This window comes from Mirounga leonina, unplaced genomic scaffold, assembly GCF_011800145.1.
Source record: "Mirounga leonina isolate KUSES-001 unplaced genomic scaffold, KU_Mleo_1.0 Mir_204, whole genome shotgun sequence".
NCBI lineage: Eukaryota > Metazoa > Chordata > Mammalia > Carnivora > Phocidae > Mirounga > Mirounga leonina.
The window spans coordinates 7403654-7425139 of NW_023270513.1; the positions used below are offsets into that span (position 1 = coordinate 7403654).

A 21486-nucleotide genomic window follows, 5' to 3' on the forward strand; every position below is an offset into this window, starting at 1 on the left:
TGCAAATGTCTCATGTAAGTGAACTCAAGAACGAGCCATCCCCAGACTGCCCTATTAACAATGCAGGGACCAAACTCTGCCCATAATAGGCAAAGGGAGCCATTGGATCCAACTGCACTGAAGAAAACTGTGGCTCAGCCACAATGGTACGGTGCACACAACACATACAGGAGACACCCCTGAAGTGCAAGGTTCTGGTGAACAGGGAACCTTGCACTGCAGAGAACTACAGGACATCTTCCTCATAGGACCACTACTTACAAGTGTAGAAGACACAGATGACTTTCTTAACACATATAAATAGACACAGAGAGTGAGACAAAATAAGGAGAAAGAAGAATATGCATCAAATTAAAGAACAATAAATGACAGGAAGAGAAGCAAGCAAAACAGACATCAGCAATATGCCTGAGAGAAAATTCAACATAATGGTCCTAGAGATACTCACTAGAACTGAGAAGAGTGGGGGATCTCACTGAGAACCTCAACAAAGAGGTATAAAATATAAAAAAAGAACCAAGTAGAGATGAAGAATACTATAAATGAAATTAAAAATATACTAGAAGGAATAAGTAGTAGACTAGAGGGAGCACAAAAACATATCGGTGACCTTGAAGACAGAGTACTGGAAGGTAATCAAGCTACACAAGAGAAAGAACAGAATAAAAAATGAGAACAGATTAAAGGAACACAGCAACACCATCAAGCATAGGAACATATATATATTAGGGATCCTAGAAAGAGAAGAAAGACAAAATGAGGCAGAAAGTTTATTTGCAGAAATAAGACCTGAAAAATTACCAAATCTAGAGAAGGAAACAGAAACCCAGATCTACAATGAGGTACAAAGAGTCTCCCCAAAAAAAATCAATCCAAGGAGGTCCACACCAAGACACATAATAATTAAAATGGCAAAAAATAGTAATAAAGAGAGGATATTAAAATTACAGAACATTTTATCCTAAAGCAGCAGAATACACATTCTTTTTAAGTGCACATGGACATTCTCCAGAATAGATCACATACTGGGTTACAAATCAGCCCTAAAAAAGTACAAAAAGATGGAGATCAGACCATGCATATTTTCAGAGTACAACACTATAAATCTTGAAGTCCACCACAAGACAAAATTTGGAAAGACCACAAATACATGGAGGTTAAAGAACATCCTACTAAAGAATAAAAGGGTTAACCAGGAGACCAAAGAAGAAATTTCAAAAATACACGGAAACAAATGAAAATGAAAACACAACAGTCAAAAACCTTTGGGATGCAGCAAAGGCAGTCCTAAGAGGGAAGTACAGTGAAATACAGGCCTACCTCAAGAAGCAAGAAAAGGCTCAAATAAAAACCTAAACTTACACCTAGAAAAGGAATAGCAAATAAAGCCTAAAGCCAGCAGAAGAAGGGAAATAATAAAGATTAGAGCAGAAATAAAGGATAAACAACAACAACAAAAACCAGCAGAACAGACCAACGAAACTGTGAGCTCATTCCCTGAAAGAATTAATAAAATTGATGAACCACTAGACAGACTTAGAGAGAGAGAAAAGACCCAAATAAATGAAATGACAAATGGAAGAGGAGAAATGACAACTGCCACAGAAATACATACAATTTTAAAAGAATACTATGAAAAATTACTTGCCAATTGGGCAAACTGGAAGAAATGGATAAATTCCTAGAAACATACAAATTACCAAACTGAAACAGGAATAGAAAATTTAAACAGACTGAGTACCAGCAAAGAAATTGAATCAGTAATTAAAAATCTCCCAACAGGGGTGCCTGGGTGGCTCAGTTAGTTAAGCATCTGCCTCTGGCTCAGGTCATGATCCCAGGGTCCTGAGATCAGGCCCCACGACAGACTTCCTGCTCAGCAGGGAGTTTACTTCTCCCTTTGCCCCTCCCCACAACTCGTTTTCTCTCTCATTCTCTCAAATAAAAAAATAAATAAATCTTAAAAAAAAAAAAAAAGACATGATTAAAAAAAATCTCCCAACAAACAAAAGTTCAGGGCCAAATGGCTTCCCAGGGTAATTTTAACAGACATTTTTTTTTTTTTAAGATTTTATTTATTTATTTGAGAGAGAGACAGACAGAGATAGTGACAGAGATTGCGAGAAGAGAGCATGAACAGAAGGAGAGTGAGAAGCAGGCTTCTCGCTGAGCAGGGAGCCCAACGTGGGGCTCGATCCCAGGACCCCAGGATCATGACCTGAGCCCAAGGCAGACGCTTAACCAACCGAGCCACCCAGGTGCCCCTTAACAGACATTTAAATAAGAGTTAATGCCTAGTCTTCTCAAAATGCTCAAAAAGTAGAAAGGGAAGGAAAACATCCAAGATCCTCCTACAAATCCAGGATTACTTTGATTCCAAAACCACACATAGACCCCACTACAAAGGAGAATTACAGGACAACATCCCTGATGAACAAGGATGCAAAAATTCTCAACAAGAAACTAGCAAATCGAATCAAACAGTACATTAAAAGGATTATTCACCATGATCAAGTGGGATTTATTCCTGGGCTGCAGGGGTGGTTCAATATATGCAAATCAATCAATGTGATGAACCACATTAATAAAAGAAAGGATAAGAATCATATGATCCTCTCAACAGATGCAGAAAAAGCATTTCACAAAATACAGCATCCATTCTTGCTCAACAAAGAAGGTATATATAGAACATATCTCAACATCATAAAGGCCATATACGAAAGACCCACAGCTGATATCTTCAATGCAGAAAAAAAGGACAGCTTTTCCGCTACAGTCAGGAACAAGACAGGGATATCCACTCTCATCATTACTATTTAACATACTACTGGAAGTCTTAGTCTCAGCAATCAAACAAAAAGAAAGAAAAACATCCAAATCAGCAAGAAAGAAGTCAAACTTTCACTATTTGTAGATGACATGATACTCTATGTAGAAAATCAGAAAGATTCCACAAAAAAAAAAGCTAGAATACATGAATTCAGCAAAATCAATGTACAGAAATTGGTTGCATTTCTATACACCAATAATGAAGCAGGAGAAAAAAAAAAATCAAGGAATCGTTCCCATTTACAACTGTACCAAAACCCATAAGATACCTAGAAATAAACCTAACCAAAGAGGTAAAAGATCTGTACTCTCTAAACTATAAAACACTGATGAAAGAAACTAAAGAGGAAAGAAGGAAATGGAAAAACACTCCATGCTCAAGGATTGGAAGAACATACATTGTTAAAATATATTTATTACCTAAAGCAATCTACACATTTAATGTACTCCTTATCAAAATACCACCAGCAGTTTTCACAGAGCTAGAAAAAACAATCCTAAAATTCGTGTGGAACCAGAAAAGACCCCGAATAGCCAAAATAATGTTCAAAAAGAAATCCAAAGCTGCTGGCAACACAATTCCAGATGTCAAGTGTATTACAAAGCTGCAGCGATCAAGACAGTATGGTACTGGCACAAAAACAGACACATAGATCAATGGAACAGAACAGAGAGCCCAGAAATGGACCCTCAACCTATGGTCAACTAATCTTGGACAAAGCAGGAAAGAATATCCAATGGACAAAAGACAGGCTCTTCAACAAAAGGTGTTGGGAAAACTGGACAGCAACATGCAGAAGAATAAAACTGGGCCACTTTCCTACACAATATACACAAATAAATTCAAAATGGATGAAAAACCTAAATGTGAGACAGAAAACCAACAAAATCCTAGTGGAGAACACAAGCAGAAACCTCTTTGACCTTGGCTGTAGCAACTTCTTACTAGACATGTTGCCTAGGGGCAAAGGAAACAAAAGCCAACAATGAACTATTGGGACTTCATCAAAATAAAAAACTTCTGCACAGCAAAGGAAACAATCAACAAAATTAAAAGGCAGCCTATGGAATGAGAGAAGATATTTGCAAATGACATATCTGATAAAGGGTCATTATCCAAAATCTATAAAGAACTTATAAAAGTCATCACCCAAATGAAAAAAAATAACCCAGTTAAGAAATGGGCAGAAGGCATGAATAGACATTTTCTCAAAGAAGACATCCAGATAGATGGCTAACAGACACAAGAAAAGATGCTCAATATCACTCATCATCAGGGAAAATACAAATCAAAACCATGATGAGATACCACCTCACACCTGTCAGAATGGCTAAAATTAACAATACAGGAAACAATAGATGGTGGTGAAGATGCAGAGAAAGGGTAACACTCTTACACTGTTGGTGGGAATGCAAACTGGAATAGCCACTCTGGAAAACAGTATGAAGGTTCCTCAAAAAGAGAAAACAGACCTACCCTATGACCCAAAAATTGCACTACTAGGTATTTACCGAAAGGATAAAAAATTATTCGAAAGGGCACATGTACCCCAACGTTTACAGCAGCATTATCAACAATAGCCAAACTACGGGAGAGCCCAAAGGTTGATCCACTGATGAATGGATAAAGATGTGGTATATATACAATGGAATATTACTCAGCCCTCAAAAAGAATGAAATCTTGCCCATTTCACTGACATGGATGGATCTAAGTATGTTATGCTAAGTGAAATAAGTCAGAGAAAGACAAATACTATATGATTTCACTCATAAATGGAATTTAAAAAACAAAACAGATGAACATATGGGCAGGGGGAAAAATGGGAGAGGAAAATAAACCATGGAGACTCTTAATGATAGAGAACAAACTGAGGGTTGATGAAGGGAGGTGGGTGGGGGATGGGCTAAATAGGTCATGGGTATTTAGGAGGGTACTTGTTGTAATGAGCACTGGGTGTTACACGTAAGTGATGAATCACTAAATTCTACTCCTGAAACCAATATTACACTATATGGTAACCAGAATTTAAATAAAAATTTGAAAAAATTAGTATTCTACCAACGCTATCATTCACAGGACAGATAAAGAGCTCCCAGATAAACAAAACTTAAAGTAATTCATAACTACTAAACCAGCCTTACAAGAAATGTAAGAGGGATAACCTGAGTGGGAAGGTTACACCATAAGGAGTAAGAAGAATAGGAAGCACAAAAGCAGTAAAATTAAGTATACCTAAGAAATAAAAGAATTAACAAAATACAAGGATGAAAAATATGAAAACACGGTGGGGGAGGAGTAAAACTTTAGTACATTCAGAATGGGTTTGAACTTAATCAACCTCAGCTTAATAGAGACTGCTAAATGCAGAAGATGATATATATAAGCATAATGATAACCACAAGTCAAAAACTGGTAAGAGATACGCAAAACATAAAGAGAAAGGAATCCAAGCACATCACTAATGAATGGGAGCAAACAATGAGAACAGAGCAAGAGAAGTGAGACAGAAGTACTACAAAAACAACCATAAAATAGATAACAAAATGGCAATAAATACACACATATTAATAATTACTTTGAATGTATATGGACTAAATAAATACTCCAATCAAAAGACATAGGGTGAAGGAAGGGATAATAAAGAAAGATCCATCTATGTGCTACCTACAAAAGACTCATTTCAGACCTAAAGACACATGCATATTGAAAGTGAAGGGATGGAAAAACATTTATCATGTGAAAGGAAGTGAAAAGAAAGATGGGGTAGCAATATTTATATAGGACAAAATAGACTTTAAAACATTGTAACGAGACAAAAAAGGAGACTACATAATCATAAAGGGAACAATCCAAAAAGAAAATGTAACAATTGCATATATATATGAACCCAACATGGGAGCACACACAAAAACAAAGCAGCTAGTAACAAGCATAAAGGAAGTAATTGATAGTAACTCAGTAACAGTAGGGGACTTAACTTACATCAATAGATCATCCAAACAAAAAATCAAAAAGTAAACAGTGGCTTTGAAGGACATATTGGAACACATGAATCCAATAGATATATTCAGAACATTCCATCCTAAAACAGCAGAATACACATTCTTTTCACATGCACATGGAATATTCTGCACAACAGATCGTATGTTAGGCCACAAAGCAAGTCTCCAAAAATTCAAAAAGATGGAAGTCATACCATGCATCTTTTCCAACACTAGCACTATGAAACTAAAATCAACCAGAAGAAAAAATCTGGAGAGCACATAAACACATGAAGATTAAATAACATGCTAATAAACAATAAATGGGACAACCAAGAAATCAAAGAGGAAATAAAACTAAATGTAAACAAGTGAAAACAAAAATACAATGGTCCAAAATCTTTCAGATGCAGCCAAAGCTGTTCCAAGAAGGAAGTTTATAGCAAAACAGGCAAAGTATGAAAAACCTCAAATAAATAACTTAAACTTATACCTAAAGGAACTAGAAAAAGAATAACAAATGAAACCCAAAAACAGCAGACGGAAGTAATAAAAATAAGAGCAGAAATAGGGGCACCTGGGTGGCTCACCCAGTTGACGGTCCAACTCCTGGTTTAGGCTCAGGTCATGATATTCCCAGTTGGGAGATGAAGATCTACATCAGGCTCCCCACTCAGTCGGGGGTCTGCTTCCCCTCTGCCCTTCCCCCTATTCACACGCATGCGCTCTCTCTCTCAAATAAGTAAATCTTTAAAAAAAAAAAATAAGAGCAGAAATAAACAAAATAGAAATAAAATTGAAATCTTATCCAGACTCATCAAAAACAGAACTCAAAACTGGAAATAAGAGGAGAAATAACAACCAACAACACAGAAATACAAACGATTATAAGAAAATATTATGAAAAAGTATATGCCAACAAACTGGAAAACCTATAAGAAATGGATAAATTCCTAGAAACATAACCTCCCAAAACTGAATCAGTAAGAAACAGATGATCTGAGCAGACTATTACCAGCAGTAAGATTGAATCTGTATTCAAAAACAACCAACAAAAATCCATGACCAGATGGTTTCACAGGTGAATTCTACCAAACATTTAAAGAGTTAATACCTCTTCTTCTCAAACTGTGCCAAAAAATAGAAGAGGAAAGAAAGCTTTCAAATTCATTCAATCAGGCCAGTGTAACCCTGATACCAAAACCAGATAAAGACTCCACTAAAAAAAAAGAGAACCACATGGCAATATCCCTGAACAGAGATGCAAAATTCCTCAGCAAAATATAAGCAAAGTGAATCCAACATACATTAAAGAATCATTTACCAAGATCAGGCAGAATTTATTCCCGGGATGCAAGGTGAGTCAATATTCACAAATCAGCCAATGAGATACATCTCATTCAATACAGAAAGGATAAAAACCATATGATAATTTCAAAAGATGCAGAAAAAGGATTTGACAAAGTATGACGTCCTTTCATGACAAAAACACTCATAGTAGGTTTAGTGGGAACATACCTCAAAATAATAAAGGCCATTTATAAAAAACCCACAGCTACCATCATCCTTAATGCGGAAAGAACTGGGAGTTTTTCCCCTAAGGTGAGGAACAAAACATGGGATGTCCACCCTCACCACTCTTATACAATATAGTACTGCAAATCTTAGCCACAGGAATCAGAAAATAAAAAGAAATGAAAAGCATCCAAATTGGTAAGGAAGAACACAAACTTTTACTATTTGCAGATGACATGATACTATATAGAGGAAACCCTCAAGACTCCAACAAAAAACTAGTAGAACTGATACACAAATTCAGTAAAGTTGCAGGATACAAAAGCAATCTATAGAAATCTGTTGAATTTTTATGTACTAATAATGAAGTACTAGAAAAAAAAAATTGAGAAAATAATCCCATTTATAATTTTACCAAAACCATGAAGATACCTAGGAAGAAACCTAACCAAAGAAGCCAAAGATCTGTACTCTGAAAATTAAAGAACACTTGTGAAAGAAATTGAACAGGACACAAAGAAATGGAAAACATTCCAAGCTCATGGATTGGAAGAACATATATTGTTAAAATGTCTATACTAACCAAAGCAATCTACACATTTAATGCAATCCCTATCAAAATACCAACAGCATTTTTCACAGAACTAGAACAAACAATCCTAAAATTTGTATAGAATCACAGAAGTCCCCAAATAACCAAAGCAATCTTGAAAAGGAAGAACAAAACTGAAGGTATCACAATCCCAGATTTCAAGATATACTACAAAGCTGTAGTGATCAAAACAGTATGGTACTGGCACAATAAAAGACACATAGATCAATGGAATAAAATAGCCTAGAAATAAATCCAAGATTATATGGTTGATTAATTTTCAACAAAGGAGGCAAGAATATGCAATGGGAAAAAGTCTCTTCAACAAATACTGGGAAAACTGGACAGCAACATGCAAATAAAAATTTGAGAAGAATGAAACTGGACCACTTTCTGACACCATACACAAACATAAACTCAAAATGCATTAAAGACCTAAATGTGAGACCTGAAACCATAAAAATCCTAGAAGAGAGCACAGACAGTAATTCCTCTGACATCCACCATAGCAACATTTTTCTAGATGTGTCTTCTGAGGCAAGGGAAACAAAAGCAAAAATAAACTACATCAAAATACAATGCTTCTGCACAGCAAAGGAAACAATCAACAAAACTAAAAGATAACCTACTGAGTGGGAAAAGATATTTGCAAATGACATACCCAATATGGGTTAGTATCCAAAATATATAAAGAACTTACACAACTCAACACCAAAAAACCCCAGATAATCCAATTTTAAAATGGGCAAAAGACATCAACAGACATTTTTCCAAAGAATACATACAGATGGCCAACATGAAAAGATGCTCAACATCACTCGTCAAGGAAATGCAAATCAAAACCACACCTGTCAGAATGGATGAAATTTAAAGCACAAGAAACCACAAGTGTTGGCAAGGATGTGAAGAAAAAGGAACTCTTGTGCACTGTTGCTGGGAATGCAAACTGTATAGCCACTGTTGAAAACCATATAGAGGTTCCTCAAAAAATTAAAAATATTATTATCATATGATCCAGTAATTCCACTACTGGATATTTATCCCAAAAATACAAAAACACTAATTTGAAAAGATATGTGCACACCTATGTTTACTGAAGTATTATTTACAATAGCCAATATATGGAAGCAACCCAAGTGTCCATCAATAGATGAATAAAGACAATGTGGTATGTATATACAATGGAATATTACTCAGCCATAAAAAAGAATGAAATCTTACCATTTGCAATAACATGGATAGATCTAAAGGATATAGTGCTAAGCAGAATAAGCCAGTCAGATAAAGACAGATACATGATTTTACTCATATGTGGAATTTAAGAAACAAAACAAATAAAAAAGTAACAAACAAAAGAGAACAAACTGGTGGTTACCAGAGGGCAGATGGGTAGGTGAAGCAAGTAAAGGGGACTAAGAGTACTCTTAATGTATGGAATTGTTGAATCACTATATTGTACACCTGAAAATAATATAAAACTGTAAGGTTAGTTATACTGGAATTTAAAAATAAATTAATTAAAAAATAAAAGTATCAATATCAACTCATGAAAATATTAACACATATATCCATTTTCTCTGTGAAAGGGCATGTAACCAAAGATATCCTGGTGGCAATGAGAACACTGTACAACCAGATCTTGGTTTCTAAATACAGTATCTCACTAAAAGGAAGTGGAACTCCTTGGAGAAATAACTGATATCTGGGCCAGGTAAAGGACAGTGCAAAATACACATTCAACATCTTGTGAGGGCAGAAAGTAATGAAGTGCTCTAGGATGATGATTTGTAAAAAGGTCACCAGGAGCCATATAGAAGGGGCTCCCACTTGCCACCAGTGATACAAAAGAACACTGAAATAAATAGAGATATTAATGAATAAAGAAAGAATATGAGTATATACAAATTAAACAAATGAAGAGAGAATAGAATGTAAAGCCCTCCCGTATACTTACAGTAATACATCAACTAAAAGACATAAGTAATAATAGATTATTCAGCATTTGGAACCCATCAATGTAATATATCATTTAGCCAAGAATCATGAATGGATACTGCAGTATGCAGATTTTCTACATATGGCCCCCAAGATTTCATGCTCCCTAATCTCCAGAACCTATGAATGTGAGGAAATGCTACTTCCATGACTTTACTATATAAAATAGCACCATTGACCTTAAAAATTGGAGGAAGGGGTGAAAGGGATTTGGCTAGTGTAATCACATGAGTCCTTAACAGTAGGTAAATTGCTCCAGATGATGGCTGAAGAAGAAAGCAAAAGAGATTCAAAACATGAGAAAGACTCAACGTGCTGGCTTTGAATATGGAGGGGGCCATGTGAGAAGAAAAACAAACAGCCTTAAGCTAAGAGAGAGGATCCTGACCAACAGCCAGCAAGAAATGGGAACCTTAGGCCTATAACCACAAGGACTTGAATTCTGCGAACAACCTAAATGAGCACAGAAATGGATTTTTCCACAGAGCTTTCAGAAAGGAACACAGTCTCAAAGATACTTTCACTTTAGCCTTGTGATACCCTGAGGAGAGCCCAGAAAGGCTCACTGGACTCCTGACCTACAGAACTGTGAAATAATACATCTAGATTATTATAAGATGCCATGTTTGTGGTTATGTGCAATAGAAAACACATAAGTTAACTTTTGATAATGAAAAAGAATACCTAAATAGTTTCACAGTAATACCCTACAAATTACTTATTAGTTACAAAGGAATAAATCATAAGTTTATAGTGGATTAATCTAGCATAACAACCACAGTCAAGTAAGCTAACATCACTAATAAAAGAAAAAATTACAGGGGTGCATGGGTGGCTTAGTCGGTTAAGCGTCTGTCTTTGGTTCAGGTCATCCATCATCCCAGGGTCCTGGGATTGAGCCCCAAGTCGGGCTCTCTACTAAATGAGGAGCCTGCTTCTCCCTCACCCTCTGCCTGCCCCCTGCTTGTGCGCTTATGTATGCTCTCTGTCAAATAAATAAAATCTTAAAAAAAAATAAAGCTTTAAAAAAAAAAGAAAATTACATCATGTGCCTTGTGGTATGATGTAATGACAAGAACACAATACCACATATTAACCCCAATAAAAATAAATAACCTGAATCTAATTATAACTAATCACACAAATTCATATCAACGGTCACTATAGACCTGTACATTTCAAAAATATCATGGCTCCAACAGACAAAGAAATGGTTTTAGATTTAAAAGGACTAAAGAGGGGCACCTGGGTAGCTCAGTCAGTTAAGCATCCAACTCTTGGTTTCAGCTCAGGTCATGATCTCATGGGTGGTGAGATCGAGCCAAGCCCATAATCTATCAGCACAGAGTCTGATTGAGACTCTTTCCCCCTTCCTCTCCCTCCCACTCTGCTCTCGAGTGCGCACTCTCTCAAATAAATAAACAAATAAAATCTTTTAAAAAATAAAATAAAAAGACTAAAGAGACAAGACAACCATATGCTATCTATATATGTTATCTTCAAGTGGATCTTGACTTGGGAGGAAAAATTTACCTATAAAAAAACTGTTCTGGTAATTTTTGATTAAGAATAAAGACTATGGGATGAAAGACCTCAGTGTAAGACAGGAGTCCATCAAAATCCTAGAGGAGAACATAGGCAGTAACCCTTTTGACATCGGCCACAGCAACTTCTTTCAAGATACATCTCCAAAAGCTAGTGAAACAAAAGCAAAAATGAACTTTTGGGACTTCATCAAGATAAAAAGCTTCTGCACAGCGAAGGAAACAGTCAACAAAACAAAGAGGCCACCCACAGAATGGGAGAAGATATTTGCAAAGGACACTACAGATAAAGGGCTGGTATCCAAGATCTATAAAGAACTTCTCAAATTCAGCATGCAAAGAACAAATAATCAAGTCAAAAAGTGTGCAGAAGAGATGAACAGACACTTCTCTGAAGAAGACATACAAATGGCTAACAGACACATGAAAAAATATTCATCATCATTAGCCATCAGGGAAATCCAAATCAAAACCACACTGAGATACCACCTTACACCAGTTAGAATGGCAAAAACGGACAGGGAAAGAAACAACAAATGTTGGAGAGGTTGTGGTTAAAGGGGAACCCTATTACACTGTTGGTGGGAATGCAAGTTGGTACAGCCACTTTGGAAAACAGTGTGGAGGTTCCTCAAACATTTAAAAATAGAGCTACCCTATGACCCAGCAATTGCACTCCTGGGTATTTACCCCAAAGACACAGATGTAGTGAAAAGAAGGGCCATATGCACCCCAATGTTCATAGCAGCAATGTCCGCAATAGCCAAACTGTGGAAAGAGCCGAGATGCCTTCAACAGATGAATGGATAAAGAAGATGTGGTCCATATATACAATGGAATATGACTCAGCCATCAGAAAAGATGAATACCCAACTTTTACATCAACATGGATGGGACTGGAGGAGATTATGCTAAGTGAAATAAGTCAAGCAGAGAAAGTCAATTATATGGTTTCACTTATTTGTGGAACATAAGGAATAACATGGAGGACATTAGGAGAAGGAAGGGAAAAATGGGCGGGGGGAATTGGAGGGAGAGATGAACCATGAGCAACCATGGACCTGAGAAACAAACAGGGTTTGGGGGGGGGGATTGGTTAGCCCGGTGATGGGTATTAAGGAGGGCACATACTGCATGGAGCACTGGGTGTTATATGAAAACAATGGATCATGGATCACTACATCAAAAACTAATGATGTATTGTATGGTGACTAACATAACATAATAAAATTAAAAAAAAAAAAAAAAGAATAGGGGCGCCTGGGTGGCTCAGATGGTTAAGCGTCTGCCTTCGGCTCAGGTCATGATCTCAGGGTCCTGGGATCGAGTCCCGCATCGGGCTCCCTGCTCCTTGGGAGCCTGCTTCTCCCTCTGCCTCTCTCTCTCTCTGTCTCTAATGAATAAATAAATAAAATCTTTTAAAAAAAAATTAAAAAAAAAAAAAGAATAAAGACTATGGATTAGATAACACTATATATTTAGTTTCACCCACCTACTTACCCTTCCCATTATCCAATACTTCCTATATTTTGGTGTTGCCATTTCAGATTATTTTCCTTCTGATTTAAGAAAACCCTTTACTATTTCATCTATTGTAGGTCTACTGACATGATGGAGTTCTCACTTTTTGTCTATATTAATTTCACCTTCACTTTTGAAAGATGCTTTCACTGACTATACACTTCCAAGATGGCAATTATTTTCATTTGGTACTTTAAAGAAATCATTTCATTATCATGTAGTTTCTATCATTCATGTTGCTAACTGTGCTATCATTGTTATTGCTGTTCCTTTGAAAGCAATGATATTTTTCCTCTGCTTGTAAGTTTTTCTCTTGGTTTTTTGTCCTTTAGGAGTTTAATTATGATATATCTAGCTATAGTTTTCTTCGTATTTATCCCGCTTGAGGTTCACAGAGTTTCATGAATCTATGGCCTGATGCCTTTCGTCACTTCCAGAAAATGCTCAGCTAGGTTTCTGACCCATTCTATCTTTTCTCCCCTTATGGGATTCTAATTACATATATGGTTGAACTTCTCACGGTGGTCTACCACTCTTACACTTTGTGTACATACTGTATTTGTGGTGCACATGCACTTGTGTGTGTGTGTATCTGTGTGTATTCAGCTCTCATATATGTAGCTACCCTTGAAAACCTCAAAAGTGATCATCACATGATACAGGACACTTTTTAAAAAGAGAAAAGGAGGTAGAAAGGAGGTACTGAGTTTTTTTTTTTTTTTTTTAAAGATTTTATTTATTTATTTGACAGAGAGAGAGAGACAGCGAGAGCAGGAACACAAGCAGGGGGAGCGGGAGAGGGAGAAGCAGGCTTCCCGCCGAGCAGGGAGCCCGATGTGGGGACTCGATCCCAGGACCCTGGGATCATGACCTGAGCCGAAGGCAGACGCTTAACGACTGAGCCACCCAGGTGCCCGGTACTGAGTTTTTATTTAAAAAATTCACCAATTCTACTCAGTTATCAAACGACGTAAAAAATTAACTCATAATACTCAAATAACTAAAATAATACATTTCTACACTGCTCCCACCTCTTCTAATACTACCTATTTTTCATAGTGAACATTTATCACCCATACTGTACGATATCTCCATTAACGCATAAAACCATAGTGCATCCTTCTCTAAGCACCTATAACCATACAACTTACATTACTTATCTAAATTAAAATCTCCAATATCAGATATTAGCTAAACACTAGATTCAGAAGGGCTAATAAAGCCTTCAATAGCTGCTCCCTCCCAAACTAAATGGAAAATAGACTAGAAGATATTGTACATTATTTCTCAATTTACCTGTGCTTTGGTTCATCACAAGTCTTGGAGGAGAACTTGTTTCTTCAGATTCTTCTGATGAGTGTGCCAGGAAGTCATGAAGCTTCTGCACCAATGTATTCAACTTGCTTTCACTATCAAAACAAAAATTTAAAGAACTTCTTTAATTAGCCTGTCACCTATTTAATCAAATGTAAACTTCTTTTTTTTTTTTTTTTTAAAGATTTTATTTATTTATTTGAGACAGAGAGAATGAGAGAGAGAGAGCACATGAGGGGGGAGGGTCAGAAGGAGAAGCAGGCTCCCCGTCGAGCAGGGAGCCCGATGCGGGACTCGATCCAGGGACTCCAGGATCATGACCTGAGCCGAAGGCAGTCGCTTAACCAACTGAGCCACCCAGGCGCCCCAAATGTAAACTTCTAACAAACTGAAAACATACCTATACTGTAAGTGGTCTGAAAGAATGCATATTCAAAATAAAGGTAAAAGAAAACGAATTTTCGTTATTTCATTGAGGATTTGAAAACATGAGTAAAATGCTGAGTGATTTTGCTTTACATCATTTAAAATAACAATTGACTAATATATCAAATATATTTACTAAACACTCTCTGGAAGGCGTCTGTATTTTTTTAATCACTCTATCTTCTGCTTGTCACAGAATAATTGTATAAATGACAAAAAGATGAAGAAAATCTAAAACAGGACTTAGAAGAGCTCAGAGATTCCCAGGGAAATATTTATATAACTAAATTGTTACAGCATATCCTGCTAAGTTATATAATAGGTACATCTGTAATCCAACAGATTTATAAAAGCTAAAACCTTAAAAGAATGCACCAAATAAGCATATATACCATTTCTAATACAGGATTTCCTAAACTTAAACAAGGGAAAATAGATAAAACTGACTTGATTGAAATTCAAAACTTTTGTGTATCAAAGATACCATCAAGAAAGTGAAGAGATGAACCATTCAACTAAAGAAAACTATTTTCAAATTATATATCTGAAAAGGTATTAATATCCTTTTGCATAATATATATCCTTCAAATAAGATGATATATCTCTTTAAAGGATTTATAACCTTTTAATACAGAATTTTTATAATTTAACAATAAAAAGAGAAAGGTCCCAATTTAAAAATGGGCAAAGGACATGGATGCCTAGGTGGCTCAGTCAGTTAGGTGACTGCCTTCAGCTCAGGTCACAATCCTGGAGTCCCAGAATAGAATCCCCTGTCAGGCTCCCTGATCAGCCGGGAGTCTGCTTCTCCCTCTGACCTTCCACCCTCTCATGCTCTCTCTTTCTTTCATTCTCTCTCAAATAAATAAAATCTAAAAATAAAATGGGCAAAGGACATAGATATACACTTCTCCATAGAAGATATACAAAGCACCAGTAAAACATGAAAAATGTTCAAGATTATTAGTCATTAGAAAAATGCAAATCAAAACCACAAGATACTATTTTACACTCATTAGGGTGGATATAATTTTTTAAATGAAAAATAAGGGTTGGCAAGGGTGTAGAGAAACTGGAATCCACATATATTGCTGATGTAGATGTAAAATGATGCAGTCATTGTGAAAAAGTTTAGTAGTAACTCAAAAACTTAAAGAGTTACCAAATAACTCAGTAATTCCATACCTAGATATATATCCAAAACAATGAAATCATATATCCACACAAATACTGTACACAAATGTCCATAGCAGCAATATTCGTAACAGCTAAAAAAGTAGAAAGTACCCAAATGTCTACCAACTGTTAAATAAACAATGGAATATTAGGTCCCGATAAAAAGGAATAAAATATACACCCATGCTAAAACATGGATGACACTTGGAAACATTATGCTAAAAAAGGCAAATGCAAAATGCCACATATTGGATGATTCCCTGTATATATATATGAAATGTCCAGAACAGGCAATTCTATAGAGACATTAAGATCAGTGATTGCCAGGGGATGGCGGAAGTGGGGTATTGGGAGATATGGGCTACTTTTTCGGGCAATGAAAATGTTCTGAATTACAAAGTATGACAGTTGCACAATATTGTACATTTTCTAAAAAAAAAACTGACTTATAAACTAAATTGATTTAAACAGTGAATTTTATGTAAATTTTCTCAATAAAAAATGCAAACAGAATTCAAGAACATACCTATGTATTTACATAAAAAAAAACTTGTGCATACACTTCCAAAGATATCCATAACCAAAATGTAAAAGGCAAATAATTTGAAAATAAGGAGATAAAAACATCCTCATATTTTTTAAAAATACTCAAGTCTTAGTAGATAAATGAAGAAAAGAAACAATTTTTGAAAAGGGAATACAACTGGGTAACAAAAAATTGGGAGAAAAAGCACTGCAACCTCACTAAGAATTAACAGAATGCAAATTAAAACACTGAATCGGGTAACAGCTGTGTTGGTGCTTCCTGGGCCAGGCACCATCCCCATTCAAGCAGTGCACTGGGCCCACCCCAAGGGCAATAGTCCCCTCTGCACCATTTTCCTATGTTTGGCTAGAGAGAACCCAGGATATTAAGGGAAGGAAAAAGAAATGAGATATAACAGACATTACTATGTGGAATTTTGGTGGCTTTGTTTCGATGAAGAGGGTTTTTGTTTTTTTGTTTGTTTGCTTTTTTAACAAAATTCTGCAACAAACTTGCCTCTACAATAAAGGTACCAAGACTTGGTATAATTTCTACTTTTTACCATAACCTTGCTTTCAAAAACACTTAGATGTATGAAAAATTGTCAAGTTACTCAGAGTCCTTAATCTTAAATTAGAAAATGGAACCAGAGAAAAAGATGCTACATGTCTACCAATGGCACACAAAACTCCTTGTAACCAAAATTCAAAAATAAGAATGAATGATGTCATTCTACATCTTGTCCCATCAACAGATTACAAAGAGCAAAAAAGTTGTTCTTTAGAAAAGAGCATATAGCAAACTGGTAGAATAACGATTTTCTCACTCATTCCTAGAATTCACAGAAATTCAACCACAAAGCCAGTGATCACATGAATTCATGCTGTAGCTGGCCAAGGTCAGGACTATGGATAAATCAGCATACCCTTTAATATTAGTATCACCAAATGCAAAAATTAAAACGATTGGATACAATCAGTAGAAATCTTTCCTTCTGTGAAGGATAGCACTTTTAGACATAAACATGTTTGTATTATAAATTATGAGACCAGGTAGAAGCCAAGTGGTAAAAGAAAAAAAAAAATGATACTTAAAAAATTTTGCCCATTGATTTGACAAATCTTCTCTTGTTGAGGGTGGATGGGATTTTTAGAAATAGCCAAATGTCATTTAGAATCAAATGTGGTGAGTTATCAAGTTGGGTAAAATTAGTTTTTGCCAAAATCTGAAGTATTCCTGAAGATTTATTTTCTTGCATGCCTTCTAAATGGGTTACAAGAGGAGAGTTCTCAAAATGTCCTAAGGAATGACATCACTGATATCAGCATGGCCTCCTACAGTGAATACTTAGAAGGGAAATACTCATCTGCATATAAAAGCTCTGATGTCAGTTTTTTAAATCTGCCTCATTTTTAGAATCGCACTTTCAGAGATGATCCTTGTAATTGTGTAAGTGTCATTTGTGGAAATGGTATTTTAAACACACCAAAAATCAACTATTTAAAAAGGCAACATTTACCAATCCTTTTGTGAAGTGAACAATCTTCCTAAGGCAAAACCACACACATTAACTTACCAGTTTTATAATTGTGAACTACTGCAAATGATATGTTTTATTAGATCTAGACATGGTTGTCACTCTCTTCCCCTCTCTACCAAAATATGAAGCTGACTCAACCAGTACTATATACATTACTTAACTGTACACGCTAAATAAGTCCTTAAAACCATCCTTTAAAAGTGGTTAAAAATCTCCACTAAACCAACCTTTAAAAGTGGTTAAAAATCTCCACTGAGGAACAATGTGTTCAGCCTTCATGCTTACAGTCACACAATTTCAACAGTGGCTTGATGCAGATGACTACTGAAATCTGACCTGCCTATATGCAAGTGGATCAAGAAAAATTTAATTCTTCCTGTAAAATAACCATATCATGAATGACTAGATTTTAGACAAATTTTGAGTCCTAATATCAATATTTTTAACTACGGGCTGTGTTCTTTCCCTTGAATGTTTACTGCTTTATTTTTTTTCCAGGAGAAACTGTGGGATACCAAATATTTTATGTGTATTCTTTTATACTATTATTTTGGAGATGTTTATGCATAGAGGGACTAACCACTTTTTAAACTGAATTTTTTATTATGAGATAAATGTAGATTCACATGCAGTTTTAAGAAAGATTCTGTGTATTCATTACCCACTTTCCTTCAATGATAATGTCTTACAAAACTATTTTTCACTTTCAACTCATTCATCTACCTGTGTTTAAGACACAACAATGTCTTAAACAGACACACAGTCTCTGAAATTTGGTTATATGATCATGAGTATGATCACATTGACCAAAATGGCTTTTTTACTGGAAAAATGAACAGTAATTTAAAATTTTTGTTCACATCATGATTGTTGAAAATAGCACTGATAAAAATATTATTATCCAAACGGGAGTTACATTATCTCTATTCACAAGATGGCATCTTCTATGTAGAAAACCTTAAATAGATCACAAAATATTTCTGAGACAGCTAATAAACAAACTCAGTAAAGTTAGTGGATACAAAATCAACACACAAAAACCAGTTGCATTTCTATCACTAACAATGAACAGTCCAAAATGGAAATTAAGAAAACAATTCCAACTACAATAGCATTGAAAACAATTAAATATTTTAGAATTAATTTAACCAAGGAGGCAAAAGATTTATGCACTGAAAACTGCAAAACAGCACTGCTTTCACTGCTGAAAAAAATTAAACACAAATAAATGGAAAGATACCCTGTGTTGATGGATTAGAAAAAGTTAATATTGTTAAAATAACAATACTCCACAAACCACCTAGAGATTCATTTCAACTCCTATCGAAATCCCAACAGCATTTTTTGCAAAAATAGAAAAACCCATCTTAAAATTCATGGAGAAGCTCATGGAATCCCAAAAAACCATAACAATCATGAAAAATAAGAAAGTTAGAGAACTCACACTTAATCCCAAAAAACCATAACAATCATGAAAAAGAAGAAAGAGAACTCACACTTCTTGATTTCAAAACTAACACCAGAGCTAAAATAATAGAAACAGTGTGGTATCGACATAAGGACAAACATATAGACCAATGGAATAGAAAACCCAAAGCTAAACCCTTTTGTAGATATGGTCAATGATTTTTTAACAAGGCAGCAAGATCAATCGAGAAAGGGCAGCTCTTTCAACAAATAGTGCTGGGAAAACTGGATATCCACATGCCAAAGAATGAAGCTGGACCCTTGCCTGACATCACATATAAAAATTAATACAAAATGCATCAAAGAACTAAACATAGTAGCTAAAACTATTAAATTACTGGAAGAAAACATAGGAAAAAATCTTCATGACATTGTATTTCCTGATTTCTTGACTACAACACCAAAAGTACAATGCAACAAAAGAAAAAAAAAACTGGATTTCATCAAAATGGATACCTTCTGTGCATCAAAGGACACCATCAAGAGAGTGAAAAGACAACCCAGAGAATATGAGAAAATATTTCCAAATCATATATATACTGGTATCCAGAATACATAAGAAAATCCTAGAACTCAACAACAAAATTTAAAAATAGGCAAATGACTTAAATAGAAAATTTTCAAGAAGATGTACAAATATCCAGTGAGCACACAAAAACAGGCTCTACATTACTAATCATTAGGAAAAATCAAATCAAAACCAAAATGAGATACAATTTTGCACCCATTTATATTACAAAAAAAAGGAAAATAACAAGTCATGATGAGGATGTGGAGAAACTGGAACCCTGAATGTACTGCTGGTAGCAATATCGAATGGTTCAAGCACTGGAGAAAAACAGTATGGTAATACTTCAAAAAGTTAAACATGGAACTGCCATATGACCCAGCAATTCCACCTCCAAGTATATATCTAAAAGAAATGAAAGGAGGAACTTACACAACAACATTCATACCAGCATTACTTATAAGAGCCAAAAGGTACAAATAACCAAATTCCATCAAAGATACATAAATGGAACAATAAAACACAACAGACACGTGAAATAAAAGGAATTATATTCCCCCAAAAGGAATCAAATTCTTACACATGCTATAAAATAAATATACTTTGAAAACCTTATATTAAATAAATAAGCCAGACACAGCAATAGGACAAATATTGTATAATTCCACATAGTTGAGGGTCCTAAAATAGTTAAATTCATAGAGACAGAAAGCACATTACAGGACTGGAACGGGGATGTAATACACAGTTACTATTTAATGGGTATAGTTTTGTGTTGGAAATGATGAAAAAGTTCTGGAAATAGAGAGTGATAATGATAGTACAAGAATGCCAATGTATGTACCTAAAGGCAATTAATTATACACTTAAAAATAGTTAAAATGGTAAATATCTTTAAAAACGTAGGATATATCAGACAAATATAAAGTTATGAAAAAGTTTGTGTTGAACATGGCCACTAAAAATATGAACAAAGAATAGACAAACTTCAGCACTGCTTCCACTAGAGAAAATTTGGGAATAACACAATTATTCACAAAAAAAACAGAATAGACTGTATGTTCATATAACACAATACTATAAGCAGTTAAATGAATGAAATAAAGCCACATGAATCAATATAGACTAAAAACAGTTCAAATGGGACTTCAGATTCATCTACAAAATTCTAGGAATATAAAAATCTGAAGGAAATACCATTAAACTTCAATAGCCATTTATTTTAATAATAAAACAACTTATCTTCACATCAGCCCACAAAACAAGCCCTAACAAATTAAAAGAGATGGAACTCATCCCATGTGTATTTTCTAATCACAACACTATGAAACTAGAAGTCAACCACAAGAAAAAATCTGGAAATACCACAAATACATGGAGGTTAAATAACATGCTACTAAACAATGAATGGGTCAACCAAGAAATCAAAGAAGAAATAAAACAGGACATGGAAACAAAGGAAAATGAAAATACACTGGTCCAAAAGCGCTGAGAGGAAGCAAAAGTGGTTCAAAGAGGAAAGCTTACAACAATATAGGTATATCTCAAGA

At 35.2% G+C, this 21486-nt stretch overlaps 1 protein-coding gene across 6 annotated transcripts in view; it reads right to left on the reverse strand.

The window, feature by feature from the left end:
• The window catches only part of ATRX (ATRX chromatin remodeler), a 309544-nt gene that overhangs the window by 235184 nt on the left and 52874 nt on the right, over positions 1-21486 (reverse strand). For all 6 annotated transcript variants that reach the window (XM_035028787.1, XM_035028786.1, XM_035028789.1 and 3 more), the window contains one exon: positions 14276-14388. In XM_035028787.1, coding sequence (XP_034884678.1) covers positions 14276-14388 — 113 coding nt within the window. The remainder of the gene's footprint in view (positions 1-14275; positions 14389-21486) is intronic.